The following is an 18,393-nucleotide window of genomic DNA, read 5'->3' as shown; positions in this document are numbered from 1 at the left end:
AAAATGAAATGTGAAATATGAATGATACAAATGGGAAAGAGTCACTTAAAGTGAAACACAAGGAAATGTTAGGCTATGAACATGAGAAAATGTGAATGATTGAATAACGATGGAAAAAATGATGTATTATGATATTAGAAGTATCTATGTATGTAAAACATGTTACGATTGAGCGAGGCATACTCTTCACCTGAGGGCTTGCTGAGTAAGGAATGATTGTGAAAATACTGAATTGTTTTAGGAGTTATGTAGATTTATGGAAATGCAGGTGATGGATGATTTATTATGGATTATAGTTAGAATTAGTAAACTCTGGTGTTATGTTATATGGAGATTATGATTATGTTTTCCGCTACGTATGTTATGGATTATGATTTATCAGGATATGATCAGGTGTAATGCATCAGAGCAAAGGGGTAGTTACCCCCAATCCTCGGGAACTCTCGCTTATAAATGATTGTGGCGAAGTAAGACTCTCCGTCCGAGGGCTTGCTGAATTGAGGGACGGCAATACGTAACGCCTCAATCTCAGTGAGTGCTCTAATAGGTACCCATTGTTGCCACGGGCGCAAGGCCCCTAAGAGAAAGTGACAACGCCTGAAAGGGGGACATTACATTACAGTATTAGAGCAATGTCCAACCGAAAATGTGATTAATTTCACATCGCCTGGATATGGAAATGTTAGAGTATTAGGTTAGAGATGTTTTATACCAGAGTATAGGAAACAATTAGGATAAGGATGCTAAATGGATTAGTTAGGCCAGGTGTTGAGAAGTAGGTATGGTGTAGGTAAGTATAGGATTTGTCTTATAGCTTGGAGGCGGAAATCCCTTAGCGGACTTCTGTGATTTTCTGATTCATTCGAAAGTTTCTGAAAACCACGGTAAATCCATCGACGGTGATGTTTCTTAACCATGAGACCGGTCCTTATATGGAGAACTTGGATGTGCATTTGATTTAAAGTATATAATTGTATTGTTGAGATTATGGTATTAGATATGATAAATCGTGAAATTATGGGAATGAAAGATCGGGTAACAAATTTTAAGGACGAAATTTCTTAAGGAGGGGAGAATGTAAAGACCATAAAAATTGAAATGATTAAAATAATTTAAAAAAAATAAATAAAATAATAGATAAATAAATAAAATGAATGGCGTGGAAAAAAAAAGAAAAAAAGAAAATAATAATAATAATAATAATAATAATAATAATTAAAGAAATTAAATTAAATTAAGATAAATTAAATAATTAAATAATTAGTTATTAAATTAAACATTTTTACATTGGATTTAAAAAAAAAAACTAAAAACTAATTGAAATAAGATACATATATATATATATATATATACATTGTAAAGTTAAAGTAAAAGAAGAGATAAGAAGAAAGAAGAAAGAAGAAGAAGAAGAAGAAGAAGAAGAAGAAGAAGAAGAAGAAAGAGAAGAAGATGGCGGGCAGCAACCCCCACCCCCCCCCTTAAACTTCTTGCGTGCAGCGCCAGTCACCTCCATCTCTGTCTCTCTCTCTCTCAATTTTTCGGTGAGTTTGCGACGGATCAAGAAACGGAAGGTGTCGTTGGAATCCTGGTTCCGTTGCTAGCATTTCTACTGGAACAGATTTTTCATGGGAACGACTTAGGCACTGCTCCTGGGGAAAAGTAAATTTTCCCTATTTCCTCAATTTCACTATTAATATTCGGTTAAATTAACGATTGGACACCACCACGTGATCCTAGTCGTCGTCGTCGTCATTTTGATGTAGGTAATTTTTCAATTGGGATTTTCTAAGCCCTACTCCAAAGCGAGAGTGGGATTTGGAAATTTGGCTAAATTTAAGGGTATTATTATTTATTTTGGAATTGTGACCCTAGGAAATATTTAAATAGTATTTTATTTAGAAAATAATTTAATGGAACTAGAATTTTTTATTTAGGGTCCGGATGAGCGCTGCAAGTATTTTTCGGAATCCCTGTTGGCATAGTTCAAGAAACTAGGTAAGGGGGAAAATATATATTAAATCAGAATTTTTATAAATTTAATGAAAAATAAATTTTATTATATGTATGTGTAAATTTTTCGGTATGGGTTTAAAATGTCGTCCATTTAAATTATATTTTTTTCTTACTTTAGGACAATTTATTAGATATGTATATGTGAAATTGAACTGATGAAAGTGAAATATTTTTTTTTTCAAAATAATTATGCAAGAAATTAAAAATATTTTTCTAGTATATGAATGTTAATTGTAGGTTGGCTTATTTTTAGGCAATATATGAATTTTACTGCTAAATTGTGTGGCATGAGTAAATAGAATGTTGTGTGGAAATATATGTTAAATGTATAAGATGCAGGTTAAGTAAGTAATGCATTGTGAATAAAACATGACATGGACTATGTTGCTTGTGTGTGTTAATGCAATCATGTAAACAAATGAAAGATGTTGGGTAAAACAGTTGAAAGATGTTGGGTAAAACAGCTGAAAGATACTGGGTAAATGTACGACAGCTGAAAGCCAGGTTAGCAGATTCTAGCGCATCTCTATGTGGACTAACTGTTAGTAGATTTAACTCATTTCTATGTGGACTAATTGTTAGCAGATTCTAGCGCATTTCTATGTGGACTAACTGATGATAGCTAAAGAGCAGCTGTAGTACAAAGGAATGAAATGAAATGACAAGGAATGACAATGCAATGAAATAAAATGTGAAATGTGAATGATACAAATGGGAAAGAGTCACTTAAAGTGAAACACAAGGAAATGTTAAGTTATGAACATGAGAGAATGTGAATGATTGAATAACGATGAAAAGAATGATGTATTATGATATTAGAAGTATCTATGTATGTAAAACATGTTACGATTAGGCGAGGCATACTCTTCGCCTGAGGGCTTGCTGAGTAAGAAATGATTGTAAAAATACTGAATTGTTTTGGGAGTTATGTAGATTTATGGAAATGCAGGTGATGGATGATTTATTATGGATTATAGTTAGAATTAGTAAACTATGGTGTTATGTTATATGGAGATTATGATTATGTTTTCCGTTGCGTATGTTATGGATTTTGATTTATCAGGATATGATCAAAGTGTAACGCATCAAAGCAAAGGGGTAGTCACCCCCGATCCTCGGGAACTCTCGCTTATGAATGATTGTGGCGAAGTAAGACTCTCCACCCGAGCGCTTGCTGAATTGAGGGACGGCCATACGTAACGCCTCAATCTCAGTGAATGCTCTGATAGGTACCCGTTATTGCCATGGGTGCAAGGCCCCTAAGGGAAAGTGACAACGCCTGAAAGGGGGACATTGCAGGGGATGCCACGTCAGCAGGTGGACCTACACGTCAGCAAGTGGGCCCATTACCATGTCATCAGGTGCCACGTCAGCCCTGCCACATCATCGTGCCATGTCAGCTGAGTTGACCAAGTTTGACCAGGTTTGACCATTACTTTGACTGAGCTTTTCGGAGTAGTTTTGGGTCCATTTTTTGAGCGACTTGAACCATTTCTAGGATTTTCAATTGTTCCAGATCCAACCATACTATCCATTTGAGCTAATTCCATCTTTAGATCAGTGAATCGAGATGTCAAATGAAAAGAGCTCAAAAATTGAAATGTTCAATGACAACAATTTCGGTTTCTCGAAGATAAAAATAGAAGATTATTTGTTTAGGAAGGAATTGCACTTACCGTTGAAGGGTAAGCCAGCATCCATAAATGAGGACGAGTGGGAGTTGCTTGATCGAAAATCCCTCGGAGCCATCAGAATGATGTTGTCGAAATCTGTGGCATTCAATATCAAGCATATAACATCCACCAAGTCTCTGATGGATGCGCTCTCTAATATGTACGAGCAGCCTTCAGCCACAAACAAGGTACATCTCATGAAAAGACTATTTACGATGAGCATGTCTGCAGGTGAAAGTTTCAGTAGGCACTTAAATAATTTCAATAATTTGTCGGATCAACTCGCCTCAGCCGGGATAACATTTGATAATGAGATTCGGGCCCTACTGATTCTCGGTCAGTTACCTGAAAGTTAAAATGGTATTGTTACTGCTATCAGTAGCTCCGTAGGAAAATCAAAGCTTGTATATGATGAAGTCGTCAGCATGATTTTGACAGAGGAAATAAGAATGCAGTCGAATCATGGCTCCACTTCGAGTTCAGCCTTGAACATGGAGAGTCAAGGTAGAGGAAACAGGCATGGACGATCAAACAACCACAGCAGATCTAGGCCCAAGAATTCTAAATCTAGAAATCCCAGAGGTACTCAAGACACAGGTTCCCAGAGCACAAAAGTTATTGAGTGCTGGAGTTGTGGAAAAATTGGTCATTACAAGAACTAGTGCAGAAGTCAGAAGAAAGAATACGAGACGAGGGCAAAGACAGAAGCAAATATTGCTTCCGAAAATGATGACATGTTGATCTGCTCTTTGGAGAGCAAGTAGGAGTCTTGGGTCTTAGACTCCGGAGCCTCATTTCATGCCACATGGTTGCAGAGATTGCCTAGAGTACACACCAGGTAATTTTGGTAAGGTGTACCTTGGCAACGATCAACCTTGCAACATAACCGGCAAGGGATCGAGTTGTGAAGATCAATATAAAAGGGTCAGTTTGGAAGCCGAAGGATGTCAGATATATTCCAGACCTGAGAAAGAATTTGATCTCAGTTGGTCAGCTGGCAAATGGGGGATACACGACGAAATTCATTAGTGATGAATGGAAAGTTTCCTTAGGAATTGAATTTTGACCCTGTATTTTCCTTAGGAAGTGATCCAAAGTCCCATGGCTGACTTACGGAAATATGGAAATATTGAATATTTTCTTTAAGCACAAGAAACACGAGAGAGAATAACATACACCAAAGAACCATAACTTTTCATAAAACGTTAGGATAACCAGTATCCCCAAGAACTTCACCATTAAAGAATCCATGGGATTTCTAAGCATCTAAATCCGTACTTAACCACTAACATTCTTTCAGTTGCTCTCACATCCATGCACACTAAATCATAAGGAAACCATAGGGAACAAGGAGTACAACCTAATGTGTAAAGGTGCACACATTCCAAAAATGCACAAAATTCTATTTCAAATATTCCACTTTTGCAAATGGTAGCTCATTCCTTGTACTGACCATTTACACAAAGTAAAGAACATAGTGCAGCATTCCGAGAGAAAAATGTCAATGGTTTTCCGTGACTTTTCTAGAACTGTCGGCTGTTCCAGAAAAAGTTATAGAAAACCCTCGATGAATTTCTGCTTTTGCCTATGAGACAAAACCCCAAAATTCCAATTTGCTTGTTGTAATTTACTCAACTATGCATCCTATATTCGATCGCTCTTATAACACTTAGACTACCTATTCCTACCCTCACCCTACTTCATGCCTATACTCTGGTAATATTCATCCCTAGAGTCTTCAAAACCTATTTCCTAGACTTTGATACCAAACTATGACAACCCAAAAAAATTCGGTCAAATTTCTTTGATACCACATGTAATAACCTGAATATTTCATATTATAATAATCACTGATAAAGACAACGAAAGTCCTCAAATACTAAATCACTAGAGTACTAAACTATCCCAATATCACATTAAAGATCTAAACTTATCAAATAATGGATATCACAATAAGGCTCTAAACTCGTCACAACATAAATAAAATATTAACAATTCTAAACAAGACCTTCTATCCCACCCACACTTCCATTGCGCTACTTTGATTACTATTATACTCCACATGGCATTTGAAAAATATTAGATAATGATGGGGTAAGTCACCTGTCAATAAAACAGAATAAATTATCATCAGTGTGTGGCAACAAGAGTTCTAGTGTATCACAAGTATATCTTGTAAATAATTAATTGTAGCTAATAAATCTTGTAAATCTATTCTCATATATATATATATATATATATATATATATATATATATATAAGTTTGGTAAATACATACTTTTCAACATAAGCATACTTTATCATAATAAGTTTCTATATATATGTAAATCATTTGATATATCTATATGATACTGAAATTTTTCCCTAGATAGATAGCTAACTAATATCATGTATTACCCTCACATAATAGGGTTGTGTAACTCGTAAGCAGGATTTAGTTATGGCTGACCTATCATGTTAAGCCAAACATAATATGTCTGTAAGTATGATTGGCCACCCCAACCTAGTCCGGACTACCAGAAGGGATATCCTACTCTTCTATGGCCCAATCGACTACCATTCACCAATACTTTATTTAAGATATATGGTAGTATTATTTTTCAGTTGATTTTACAATCAAATTAAATCTTTTCTTTTATATATGGTATTATTTTTCAGTGATAGGGCAATAAATATATTCTAGATTTGCGCATGGTCAATTGGAGGCCAATATACATACTTTTCCTTTCTTTTCTGTTTTTTCTATAGGTTTTTTGTCTTAGTCAATAGTCAATATCCTACCTTTTTATTTAATTGAAAATTCAATGATTCCAGGTGTGGTGAACACGAAACCTAAATAGACAGTTTTCGTCAATTTCGAATTGTTTTATTTTAACAAATAGTTAATTAATAGTAAAAGAGAAAATATATTGGATCCTTGCTGACCAAGCTTAAGAACATATAATAATATCATTCAATATTCAACATGGTGGTACGGTGAATAGTTTTCTGCCCCGAGCGTTCACATATTATAAAGACGAGAACATGGCTTCCCCTCCCTCTTCAAGACTTCAATTACTCACCAACCAGACAGATGAATACTCCATCCTTTTCGGTGCTTTCCCTTACTGCTCTTGCCTTTCTCTTTTTCCCAGTTGCATGGACAGCTTCTGCTCCCACGCACGAGAAATTTCTTCAATGCCTTTCCCTGCATTTCAACGATTCCAACTCCATCTCCCAAGTGATTTACACCCCAGCCAGTTCCTCCTTTTTACCTATACTGCAGTCCTCCATTTTCAACCTGCGGTTCTCGTCAGCCGCTACGCCAAAACCAGCAGTCATCATTACACCTTTGCATGAATCTCACATTCAAGCAACCGTCATCTGCTCCAAGGAGCACGGCATGGAGATTAGGACTCGAAGCGGCGGTCACGACTTCGAAGGTCTTTCCTATGTTGGGGATGTTCCGTTTGTGGTCGTCGATCTGGCGAATCTTCGATCCATAAATGTAGATATCGAGAACAATATTGCATGGGTTCAAGCAGGTGCAACTCTCGGGGAAGTTTACTACAAGATTGCCCAGAAAAGTCGAAGTCTAGGCTTTCCCGCTGGTACTTGCCCTACCGTAGGTGTTGGTGGACACTTCAGTGGAGGAGGGTATGGAATGATGATCCGTAAGTACGGATTGGCTGCTGATCACGTGATTGATGCTCGCATTGTAGTCGCCACCGGTGAAGTTCTTGATAGAAAATCAATGGGGGAGGACTTGTTTTGGGCCATTAGAGGAGGAGGAGGAGCTAGCTTCGGAGTCATCATGGCATGGAAGATAGAGTTGGCTCCTGTCCCATCGACTGTGACAATTTTTTCTGTGACTCGAAACTCAAGTCAAAATGCAACAAACTTGATTCACCGATGGCAATATGTTGCGCACAAGCTTCATAAAGACCTAAACATCATTGTTCTAATAACTAATGTCAATAGTACTAGCCAACCACGTGCACAAGCCAAACATGCTTTATTCCTTTCCTTGTTTCTAGGTAGGAGCGATAACCTAGTTTCCCTAATGCAGGACAAATTCCCAGAGTTAGGTTTGACTGAAGAAGATTGTACTGAAATGAGTTGGATCGAAGCCATCCACTTTTTTGCAGGATATCCCATAGGCAACCCTCTAGAGGATTTGCTCAATAGAACTGCTCCAGGGAAAGGGCCTTTCAAGGCAAAATCAGATTACGTCACGAAACCCATTTCCAAACTTTCCTGGGAAAGGATATGGGACAATTTACATGAGGTGGAAGCTAAGACAGCACTAATAATCTTGATTCCTTATGGTGGAAGAATGAGTGAAGTTTCAGAAACCGCACTCCCTTTCGCGCATAGAGCTGGCAACATATATAAAATCTTGTATAGCTTGTCTTGGGATCAAAGCGAGGAAAATACATCATCCAAACAATACATAGATTGGCTCAGAGGGTTTTACAAGCACATGGCTCTTCATGTTTCAAAATCTCCTAGAGGTGCATATCTCAACTATAGGGATCTTGACTTGGGCACTAACAACAAAAATGGAAACACAAGTTATAGAAAAGCCAGCATTTGGGGGAAAAAATATTTTGGCAACAACTTTGATAGATTGGTGCATGCGAAGGCCTTGGCGGATCCTACTAATTTCTTCCGAAATGAACAGAGCATTCCACCTATTTCAATTTAAAATAATTGCAAGGGCTTGCTAGCTGGTTGGTCATCACAAAATTGAATAAGAAGCTCCATATAGGAGCCCTAGCATGTATGTGTGAATTATTTATATTATTTAGCAGTATTATACAATAAATAATTAAATAATAGTTTTTTGCTTAAGTGGCAAGTGTATTGAGATCTAATAAGTTGAATGTTGTCTAATCTCTATAATACATTTTATTTAGTTTATGAAATATTTAATTTTTTTACAATGGAGTGGTCTGATTATAAATTGGATGCCCTTTATAAGGAGAAATTATTAGGTACAACAATTGTTTCAATCAATATACTAATTGGTACACCAACCCACCATGTGTCTGGTGTGTTAGAATAAAGATAGTTATAAATATCAAAATATAGACACATGGCATAATATGAGTAGTCCCGATTTACAAATCAGCATGTTGACTTATACACCTAGTGGACTCCAGCCACCATCATGGCACTTTGAATACTGTGGTGCGGCACCAAATCCGGGGTGAAAGCGTCCGCCCATTGGAGCCGTGACATTCTTTGACTGTGAATTTCTCCGAGATTCTACATCGATCTTTGCAGTTCTATTCTCTGAGGCCACTTAGGATGGGATTGAGAGTCATCAGAGGCCTGCTTTTCTTGTGACATACCTGCTGATACAGGTACAGCATAGTATAGTGCTGGAGTTGGGAAATGAAGGCTGGAACTTCTGCTGCAGCACTTCAGTTCTGATTTTCTTCTGCCGCTAATGCTTAAGCAGTGGAGTTTAGGAAGGCTCAGCTATATTACTGCTTGCTGCTGCTACTTTCTGCTGGTGTTTCAGCTGCTGTAGCTGCTACTCTCGAAAATGACACTGCATCAACCCAAACTCAAGTCAATTAAGCTCAATTTAATTACAAATTAATGCTAAATACACATAAAATTTACATATATAATTCTGTATACGTAGTTTTAAAAATGGTTGGGTACATTTTTGGTTATTAAATAATGTAGAAGAGTGTGAAACATATTACAATTGTATGGTCATAGAATACAAATAAAAATAAGAAACATGTTGTAGGATGACTGTAAAAACCGTTATGTATATGGACTAAAATATTGAGTAAATAAGAAATAGCATATCCAAAAGCACACAAAATGTTGGAACAAGAGGGCTAAGATGGATGATTTGACAACTCATGTAACACGATCAATAGAGTAATAGTAGAATCATTTCAACTATTGCATAGGTATATATATAAACAAGAAATTGAATACGTATTTGCGACATGCATCTTATAATGTCGAATTCAGGGAGTGATTCTTGTCTGGGCTTAAAAGCATTTATTTATGCGAGAGTGAATTGATAACTTTCTTTCCCCTTTAGTTGTGACTTGATGGGAAAAACTCAATAGTAGAAGTGTGAGGGTAGGAACCTCTCCATGAATTTATAAAGGGTCCTAAAGAAACCTTACTTACCATCATAGGTTATCATGTTTATATTTATCTACGGTTTTGATTATTATTATGTATGTAGTTTTAGGGTTTTGATTATATCATGTTTATATTTATGTAGTATTATCTAGGTTTTTGATTATTAATGTTTAAGTAGTTTTAAGGTTTTTGATTATTTCATCATGCTTATAATATTATCTAGGGTTTTTGATTATTATTATTTTGGGTTTTAATTTTATCATGTTAGGGTTTTGATTATTATTGTGTATGTAGTTTTAGGGTTTTGAGTGTATCATGTTTATATTTATGTAGGGTTTTGATTATTATTGGTTAAGTAGTTTTAAGGTTTTTGTTATTTCATGCTTATAATATTGTCTAGTGTTTTTATTATGTTAATTGTTATTGTATGGTATATTATTATTTTATTGTTTATTAGGGTTTTTATAATTATTGTTATATATTGCATATTAACTTTAGGGTTTTATTTGTTTCCATAATTTTATTGTTTTAATTGTTTCCAAAAACTCCTCCCCGGGAGCTTTTTCCCCACTTGAAAGTAAAGTTATAATACAAACAAACTTAATAATTCAACTTAGTTCATTTTAAGCACTTAACTTACAATTCGGGCATACGACGTCCAAACCAAGTGGGGTGAATTTCGACTAATCAAACTAAGTTATTTACAATTGTATCATTTTTTTACACTATGTCCGAATGTCCGATCATTTTTAATTATAGTATATACATAAATGTTCAAACATTGTATAATAATTTCTTGTATAATTATTATTTTGTAGGGTTTGTGGCTATAGCAATACTACAACGATGACAAGGACTACAGTCGAGTCGGATGTGCACAACTTTTGACTTTTCCTTTATTACTTGTTATCTGAACAAAATTATTTTTTATTTTTTAATTTCAATTTGTATTTGTATATATGTATTTGAATTTTGAATAATTTTTATTTTAATTTTGAATAATTTATGAATGTTTTAGCAATTCTAGTTTAATTTTATGTATGCTAAAATATAATTATAGGTTTTTAAAGGAATTTAAAAAAAAATTAATAATTTCAAAGTATTAGTGATGGTTTAAAATACCGTCACTACTAATTGAAGGAGAAGTATTAGTTACAGTTTTTAAAACATCACTAAAAGACTAACACCGTCACTGTAGAGCCAACATTTTATCAACTCAAATTCATCACTAAAGGCCAAATATTAGTGATGGTTTTATAGACCATCACTAATAGTGTAATAGTAGTGACGGTTATAGAATCGTCGCTAATACCTGAGCTTTAGTGACGATTTCAATCTGAGAAAATGTTGATTCTATAGTGACGGTATTTGTTTTTTAGTGACGGTAGAGAGCCGTCACTAATACTGGACTTTTAGTAACAGTTTATATATTTTTCACTAATAAGTATTAGTAACCACAGATATGGCAGCTAATTTCAAACCGTCACTAATAAACTTATTGTTAGAATTGGTGTAATCCCAAGAGGGGGGTGAATTGGGTTTTAAAATATTTTTGCTAAATTAAGTATTTCTCCGATTCACCACAAATTATGTCCGATCCAATATACACGCGTGTATGTAAAATAATAAATGAAAAGATACACATATATAGTATATCTTATTTAAATCAAATGTGTCTATGCAAATAATTATAACATCAAATAAACATTCATATACATGCTGAAATTATAGTACAGGAATTTAAATAAGATAGAAAAAAAGTGACACATAGATTTGTTATCAAGGTTCAGCCAAACCAGCTTATGTCCCCATCTTGGGTATACCCCCCAAGGATTCCACTAAACCTGCTCAGTTAAATGGGCGGAACTGAGGCCATTTACATCCTTTCCTTACGGGACGAGAAAAACTTTAGTTCAATTTTCAAGCTGAACCGAACTGGTCTCACTTACGGGGTTGAGACTCCTCCATTTAATTTTCGGGCTGAACCGGACTGGTCTCAGTTACGGGGTTGAGACTCCCTAGTTCAATTAATGGGATGAACCCAACCGGTACATTAATAATACTTTTGTACAAAATAATGCTTATAAATATAAGCAGAGATGTACAATATTAAAACTCTAAAACATGTCCTCTAATATGATATGAAATCATGTTCAATTGAGTAAGGGTGCTTTTAAAATTATTTTGCAATCTTTGAATATAATGTATATGATAAGGACCTCAAAGATTTAAACCCTGAATCAAATATATCTTCGAAAATATTTTCAATAAAAAAGTAGGAGAACCTAGGGTCTTGGTTTCTCAAATGATCTTTGCAATGTAAAGGTTTATTAATGAAAGCATAAATACAAAAATGTGTTTCTCCAACAACATATTTACCATGGAAATATGTGGAGAAATCCCAAAGTTTTACTCTCAAGATTGTTTTTCAAATATGCAAGTAAGAGAGAATAAAACACTTGAAAATAAATGTCCAAATAAAAAATGCTCTCTTGTGAAAATGATTTTCAAGAAATAATAAAGAGAGTTGGAGAGTGTAAAAATTTACCCCAAGGAAAATATTTTTGCAATGAAATCAATTTGGGGGAACTATGATTAACAAGCAATTAAAAATATTTTAGAGAAAATTATTTGCTAATCAAAGTTATTAATTTTGACAAATGAAGGGGTATTTATAGTTTTTCTAAAAATTATGACCATTATGGACCTATTGGGGATTTTAAAAAAGTTAAATTAAATTTTAACTCCAATTATCACAATTAAAAATTGAGCAACCCAAGAGTTTTGGTTGCTCAGACCCAAGGTTCGGTCACCCGAACAGACATAGATGAAAAAGACGTTTTTCAAGTTCGGGTGCTCGAGGTCATGGTTGGGTGGCTAAACCAAAGCGATTTCCAAACTGCTCGAGGTTCAGTTGCCCGGACAATAGTTCAGTCTGCTGAACTTCAAAGTTCGGTCGCCCGGGGTATATATGAACGTGAAGTTCGGGCGCCCGGGGAAGGTTGAAAAAGTGATTTTAGGAGTTTGGTTGACTAAAGAAGTTTAGTGCATTTCAGTTCGGTCCCCCGACACAAGTCAACTTTTTGACTTGTCAACCATTTGGTCATCCGAACCCCTTTCAAAATTCAAGTTAGGTTCAGATTGGCCTCATAAGATATGTCCCTATAATTGTAAGTGTGATGCATAGGGACTTATGGTCAGTTTACAATCAAGGCTTTTCAATTAAGCCCAAAAACCTGGCATCAGTCAACCCTGTATATGGTCATTTGACTTCCCTACGGTCAATCTATGGTCCTGTCTGAGCCTAAGACATATCATGCAGTATGTATGCAGTTATTACAGACCAAAATAGAAAAGTTAAATGCATATACAACAGAAAACATGTCTTCTTTTTCTTTTACTCTTCTATCTTCATGGAATATGCCAAATAATGTGTTCTTTGAGCTCCGTCTAGCTTCCATCTTAGACCTCTTATGTGTATGTTAAATTATAACTTGTTCAACCACTAGAAACACACATAAGTTACTTGCGAATTGTCATTATCAAGACCAGGGATCGGACTCAAAAAGTTAACACTTATTTTTTGTAGTGTTATCATTATTGTTATATATTTCTTATTAATTTTAGGATTTGATTTGTTTCCATAATTTTATTGTTTTAATTGTTTCAATGTTATCATTATTGTTTATATTGCATATTAATTTTAGGGTTTGATTTGCTTCCATAATTTTATTATTGTTTTCATGTTATCATTGTTGTATATATTGTATATTAATTTTATGGTTTGATTGATTTCCGTAATTTTATTGTTTCAATTGTTTCCATGTTATCATTATTGTATATATTGGATATTAATTTTTAGGGTTTGATTGGCTTCCATATTTTTATTGTTTTAATTGTTTCCATGTTATCATTATTGTTTATATTGCATATTAATCTTAATTGGGGTTTTATTTGTTTCCATAATCTTATTGTTTTAATTGTTTTTATGTTATATATATTGCATAGGGATTGATTTTTTTTTCATATTATTATTGTATATTTAGCGTTTCCTTTTTTAAAAAAAAAAAAAGCGGCACATCCATTTATTTATTGATAAACCCTCACTTTTGACGGAGGAATATCGTTATTACAAGACAATCAATGGGAGAAACAAAAGACAAAACATTAAAGGCCTCCCAAAAAACAACACCAACATCCATCCAAAAAACAGGGTTACAAGTCCAAGTAAAACAAAACAAAATAAGGACCTACAAAACAAATCTCACGCAACAAAACAAACAAAAGATAAATAACATAAAGTATAAACCAAAACCAACATGAAATTAGCTAAACATGTCTCATATAAGTCGTACCCATCTTCTCCAATTTATACAACTCATTGATAACTCTAGGGAGTTGACTACTATTTGTAAACAAACTATTCCTCCCCATAGCACCTTGTCGAGTCAAGGCATCTGCCACTTTGTTCCCTTCTCTATACCAATGCTTTATCGAAAAGTCTACTCCCTCTAAAAAACCAATAAGCTACTCCCAAAAATCCCACAAATACCACAAGGAGCACCTACTGGATCTTATCCAATTTACTACAATATTCAAATCACATTCAATATCAATACTAGTATCCAAATGTTTGCAAATCTTTATTCCCTCCAACATAGCTCTCAATTCAGCTTCATTATTTGAACAAGAACTAAAATATTTTGAAAAACCAAAAGCAAAAGAACCTATATGGTCTCTAAGGATGCCACCACAACCCGCCGGCCTTGGGTTCCCCAAGCTGCTCCCGTCCAAATTTAGTTTCAACCTCCCTTGCCTCAGTTTTAGCCATCTCACACATTGCACAGTTTTAATTCTTTTATTCACAATTTGCACTTCCAGATTCTACAATATCCGAAAATCAGCATCCTTTAACTGAGTCATACCTATCATGTTCCTGCTCAAAACCCCACCCAATACTTAATGGACAGTCACACATCTGTACTACTCTCCAACTTCCCCTCTATTCTAGTCGCACATCTCCTTCTCCACAACCTCCAAACTACTAAATAAGGAATCAAACCCATCAATGCTCCCAATTGAGAAAATTTGGAAGTCCTAGTAAACCACATTTGGACTCTTTCTTTCCGACTTTGTTGCCTAAGGAAATGAACACCTACCTCCACCAAAACCTTCCTTCAAACCTCAGTAGCAAGGTCTCCCTTATTTAACATATGCTCCATATGTTCTGGCTGCCTCATCTCACAACAATTATATGCCAAAGCAAGTGAAACTCCCACCCTTCTCACCTTTTCATCAACGCTTAAGCACTCAAAAGCGGCCTTCCACATGAAGATAGCAATTTCCTTCGGTAACCATTTATTCCAAACCCACTTTGCCCAATCAAACTTTGGAGCTCTAACTCTGATAACATCTCATGCAGACTTTGTATTAAAGCAACTATCCTTTTCTGGGAGCCATAACAGTATGTCTAAAGAGTTTCTAAGATTTTCCACCTTTTTCATCACTTCTTTCGCTTTATTATACCCCAGAATCCTTTGCAAATTTTTCACATCCCACGCATTATTGATAACCAAATTTTTTAATCTGATATGTGAATGTGCACCATCTCAACAATCTGCAAACAAAGGTCTCGAATCTAAAAACTTATCATACCACAATTTTGCATCTCCTTCTCTAACCTTCCACTTAGATTTACTTAACAGTTTAGGCATACCCTGTAGAATTTTCCTCCAAAAAGAAGAATCCGATCCATAAGATATGCAAAGAGCAATATGTCCTCCTTTCACATATTTAGCTTTAAAAAATCTAACCCATAAAGAATTTTGTGTTAATAAATGTCAACCTAACTTCATGAACAAAGACCGTTGCACTTTCGAAATGTCATTTACTCCTATGCCCCCCTCCTCCACGGGAACACACAATTTCTTCCAAGCCCTCCATTTCATTTTTTCTTTTCCATCCTTAAATCCCCAGAAAAAAGAAGCAAACATACCTTGTATCTTTTTTATCACCAGTTTCGGGACATTTAGAACAGCTAACAGATGCAATGACATACTCAAAAGCACATGTCTCAACAAAACTAAACGACCTCCTTGAGACAACAGTCTACTTTTCCAGCCCTTAACTCTCTTACTGATTTTTTTAATTAAAGGGTCAAAATGACAGCCTTTCAATTTACCATCCACTATCGACACACCCAAATACGTAAAAGGAAATTTACCTTCAATAAAATCAGTCTCTTGAAGAATTTCTCCCTTCCTCTGAACACCCAACTTCTTTGAGAAAAAAATAGCTGATTTATCTTTATTCATCCTTTGGCCAATCCAGTTTTCATACTTCTTAATCACCTCCATTATTTGTCTAACAGATTTTTTTCCAGCATTAGCAAATATAACAACATCATCCGCATACATTAAATGCGATACAATAGGTGCACCACACAGATGTGCAAACGTTAAAATTCACTTCTCAAACAGCTTTTTTTGAATTAATTTAGAAAGAACTTCTTCCATGATGATAAAAATATACGGCGGCAACGGATCCCCTTGCTTCAAGCCCCTTTTTGACTTGAAGAAACCTCTATAAGTGTCATGCATCATGACAGAAAACCATGGAGTAGAAATACAATTTTGAATCAACTTACAAAACCAATATGGAAAACCAAGAGCATGGAAAATTTGATCTACCACCTACCACTCCACTCGATCATACGCTTTGCTCATATCAAACTTTAGCATTATATTACCTCATCTCGCCTGCCTATGTAGTAATTTTGTCATCTCTTGAGCAAGCATTATATTTTTAAAAATACTCCTCCCTTTCACAAGAGGACCTTGTTCTAAAGATATTAAATCATCAATCACCAAAGAAAGCTTACCAACAAGGATTTTGGAGAGAATTTTATAGATTACATTACAAAGGCTTATCGGCAGAAATTTATCAAAAGACTGAGGATCCTTTACTTTAGGAATAAGCACTATGTAAAAGGAACAAAAATACCGAGGCAACATATCACCTCTGAAGAATTATCTTACCGCATCCATCACATCATTTTTAATAATCTTCCAACGGATAATATAGAAATAATACCCAAACTCATCCGGTCTTGGGCTACTCTTTACAGAAATATAAGAAATAGTTTCATGAACCTCCTCCTCAATCAGTTCTTCCCTCAACTGACCTATAGACTCCTCAGAAACCACCGAATGGATAATACCGTCCATATTTGACCTTTGCACTGAACTATTTTGCCTCAAGACTTGCTCAAAATAATTCACAGCCGCATCATGGACCATCTGCATATTTTCCAACACTGAACCATCAAGAAGCACCATTGAATTTACACAAGAGTAACGCCTTTTTTGCGTAATCACAGCATGAAAACACTTTGAATTCTGATCACCATCAATCAATCATTTCATCTTTACTTGCTGCGCTAACCTAGCCTCTTCCCTTCTATACCATACCTCCAATTCAACCTTAGAAACAAGGAACTCTTCTTCAACTGATTCCGAGTACTCTGTCTATAGTAAATTCTCACATTTTTCGACCCTTTCCTCCAACTCCTGAATAAAACCACCAACACAACTGAAAGTCTATTCATTCCACACCCTAAGTCTTTGTTTTAACCTTTTCAATTTACCCACCAATTTACACAATCCTGAATCTGCCACAATGTGTTCTCTCCAAGATGATTCAATAATTTCCAAAAAATTCCCATGCGACGTCCACATGTTCTGAAACCTGAAAGGCACTGGCCCATACCTCCCCACACTCGCACATAGCTGTAAAATGATAAGAGAATGATCTGAAGTATTTCTTTTCAACAAAGATGTCTTAGCTTCACCATATTTAATAGAACAAACATTATTAATCTGCATCTTGTCCAGTTTCGCCCAACTTCTCATGAAACCTTGTTGGCCGTTAGACCATGAAAATTGATTTCCTTCAAATTTGAGGTCCAATAATCCACAACTATTAATACAACCATTGAATTCAGCCATAGACAAACCCAAGTGAAGTCTACCTTCCACCCTTTCCTCATCTGATCGAATTACATTAAAATCCCTCATAACAACCCAAGCCACATGAAAACTTGACAGCCCCTGAAGCTATTCCCATAAATCTCTTCTCTCAATATGATAACATTTAGCATATACAAAAGTAAGAAGCAAAGTGCCTCTATCCTCTGTTAACAAAACTGTTACACATTGATTTGAGGCACCCACCCAATCCACTTGAACATCATCTTTCAAGAATAGCCAAATCTTCCCACCTTCCTCTATATTAGAGCAAAAGTTAGTAAATTGCAAATACACAGCCCAACTTCTTATCTTTTCTATATCTTGAAAAGCATCTGAAACTGCCAAAATCGAAACTTTCTGATCTTTCACAATTTGTTTCAATCTTCTCTTCGACATGCCCAACTCTCTTATATTCCAAAACATAATTTTGTCAATCATAAGTTCAACTTTTGAGACACTACCTTAGCCCTCTTAGAATTTCTCACTTGACCATCATCTTTATTTCTTCCTTTCGATTCACCCACTGTCACATTACCTGGATCAGAGTAATATTCTTTTTGAGTATCAATGCAAACCTTCAT

At 35.3% G+C, this 18,393-nt stretch overlaps 1 protein-coding gene across 1 annotated transcript; it reads left to right on the top strand.

Moving 5' to 3' along the window:
• The first annotated feature begins 6,731 nt into the window (after positions 1–6,731).
• On the top strand, positions 6,732–8,593 carry LOC131151579 (tetrahydroberberine oxidase-like). Its single transcript, XM_058102827.1, has one exon. The coding sequence runs from the start codon at positions 6,760–6,762 to the stop codon at positions 8,371–8,373; it is 1,614 nt and encodes a 537-aa protein (XP_057958810.1). The 5' UTR covers positions 6,732–6,759; the 3' UTR covers positions 8,374–8,593.
• The last annotated feature ends 9,800 nt before the right edge of the window (positions 8,594–18,393 follow it).

The sequence above is a fragment of the Malania oleifera genome, chromosome 3 (assembly GCF_029873635.1).
Source record: "Malania oleifera isolate guangnan ecotype guangnan chromosome 3, ASM2987363v1, whole genome shotgun sequence".
NCBI lineage: Eukaryota > Viridiplantae > Streptophyta > Magnoliopsida > Santalales > Ximeniaceae > Malania > Malania oleifera.
Note: the sequence above shows the minus strand (reverse complement) of the source record. Positions and strands in the feature narration are given on the sequence as shown.

Excerpts from the sequence above, each read along its gene's own strand:
- LOC131151579 (XM_058102827.1), top strand. The coding sequence starts at position 6,760 with ATGAATACTCCATCCTTTTCGGTGCTTTCCCTTACTGCTCTTGCCTTT.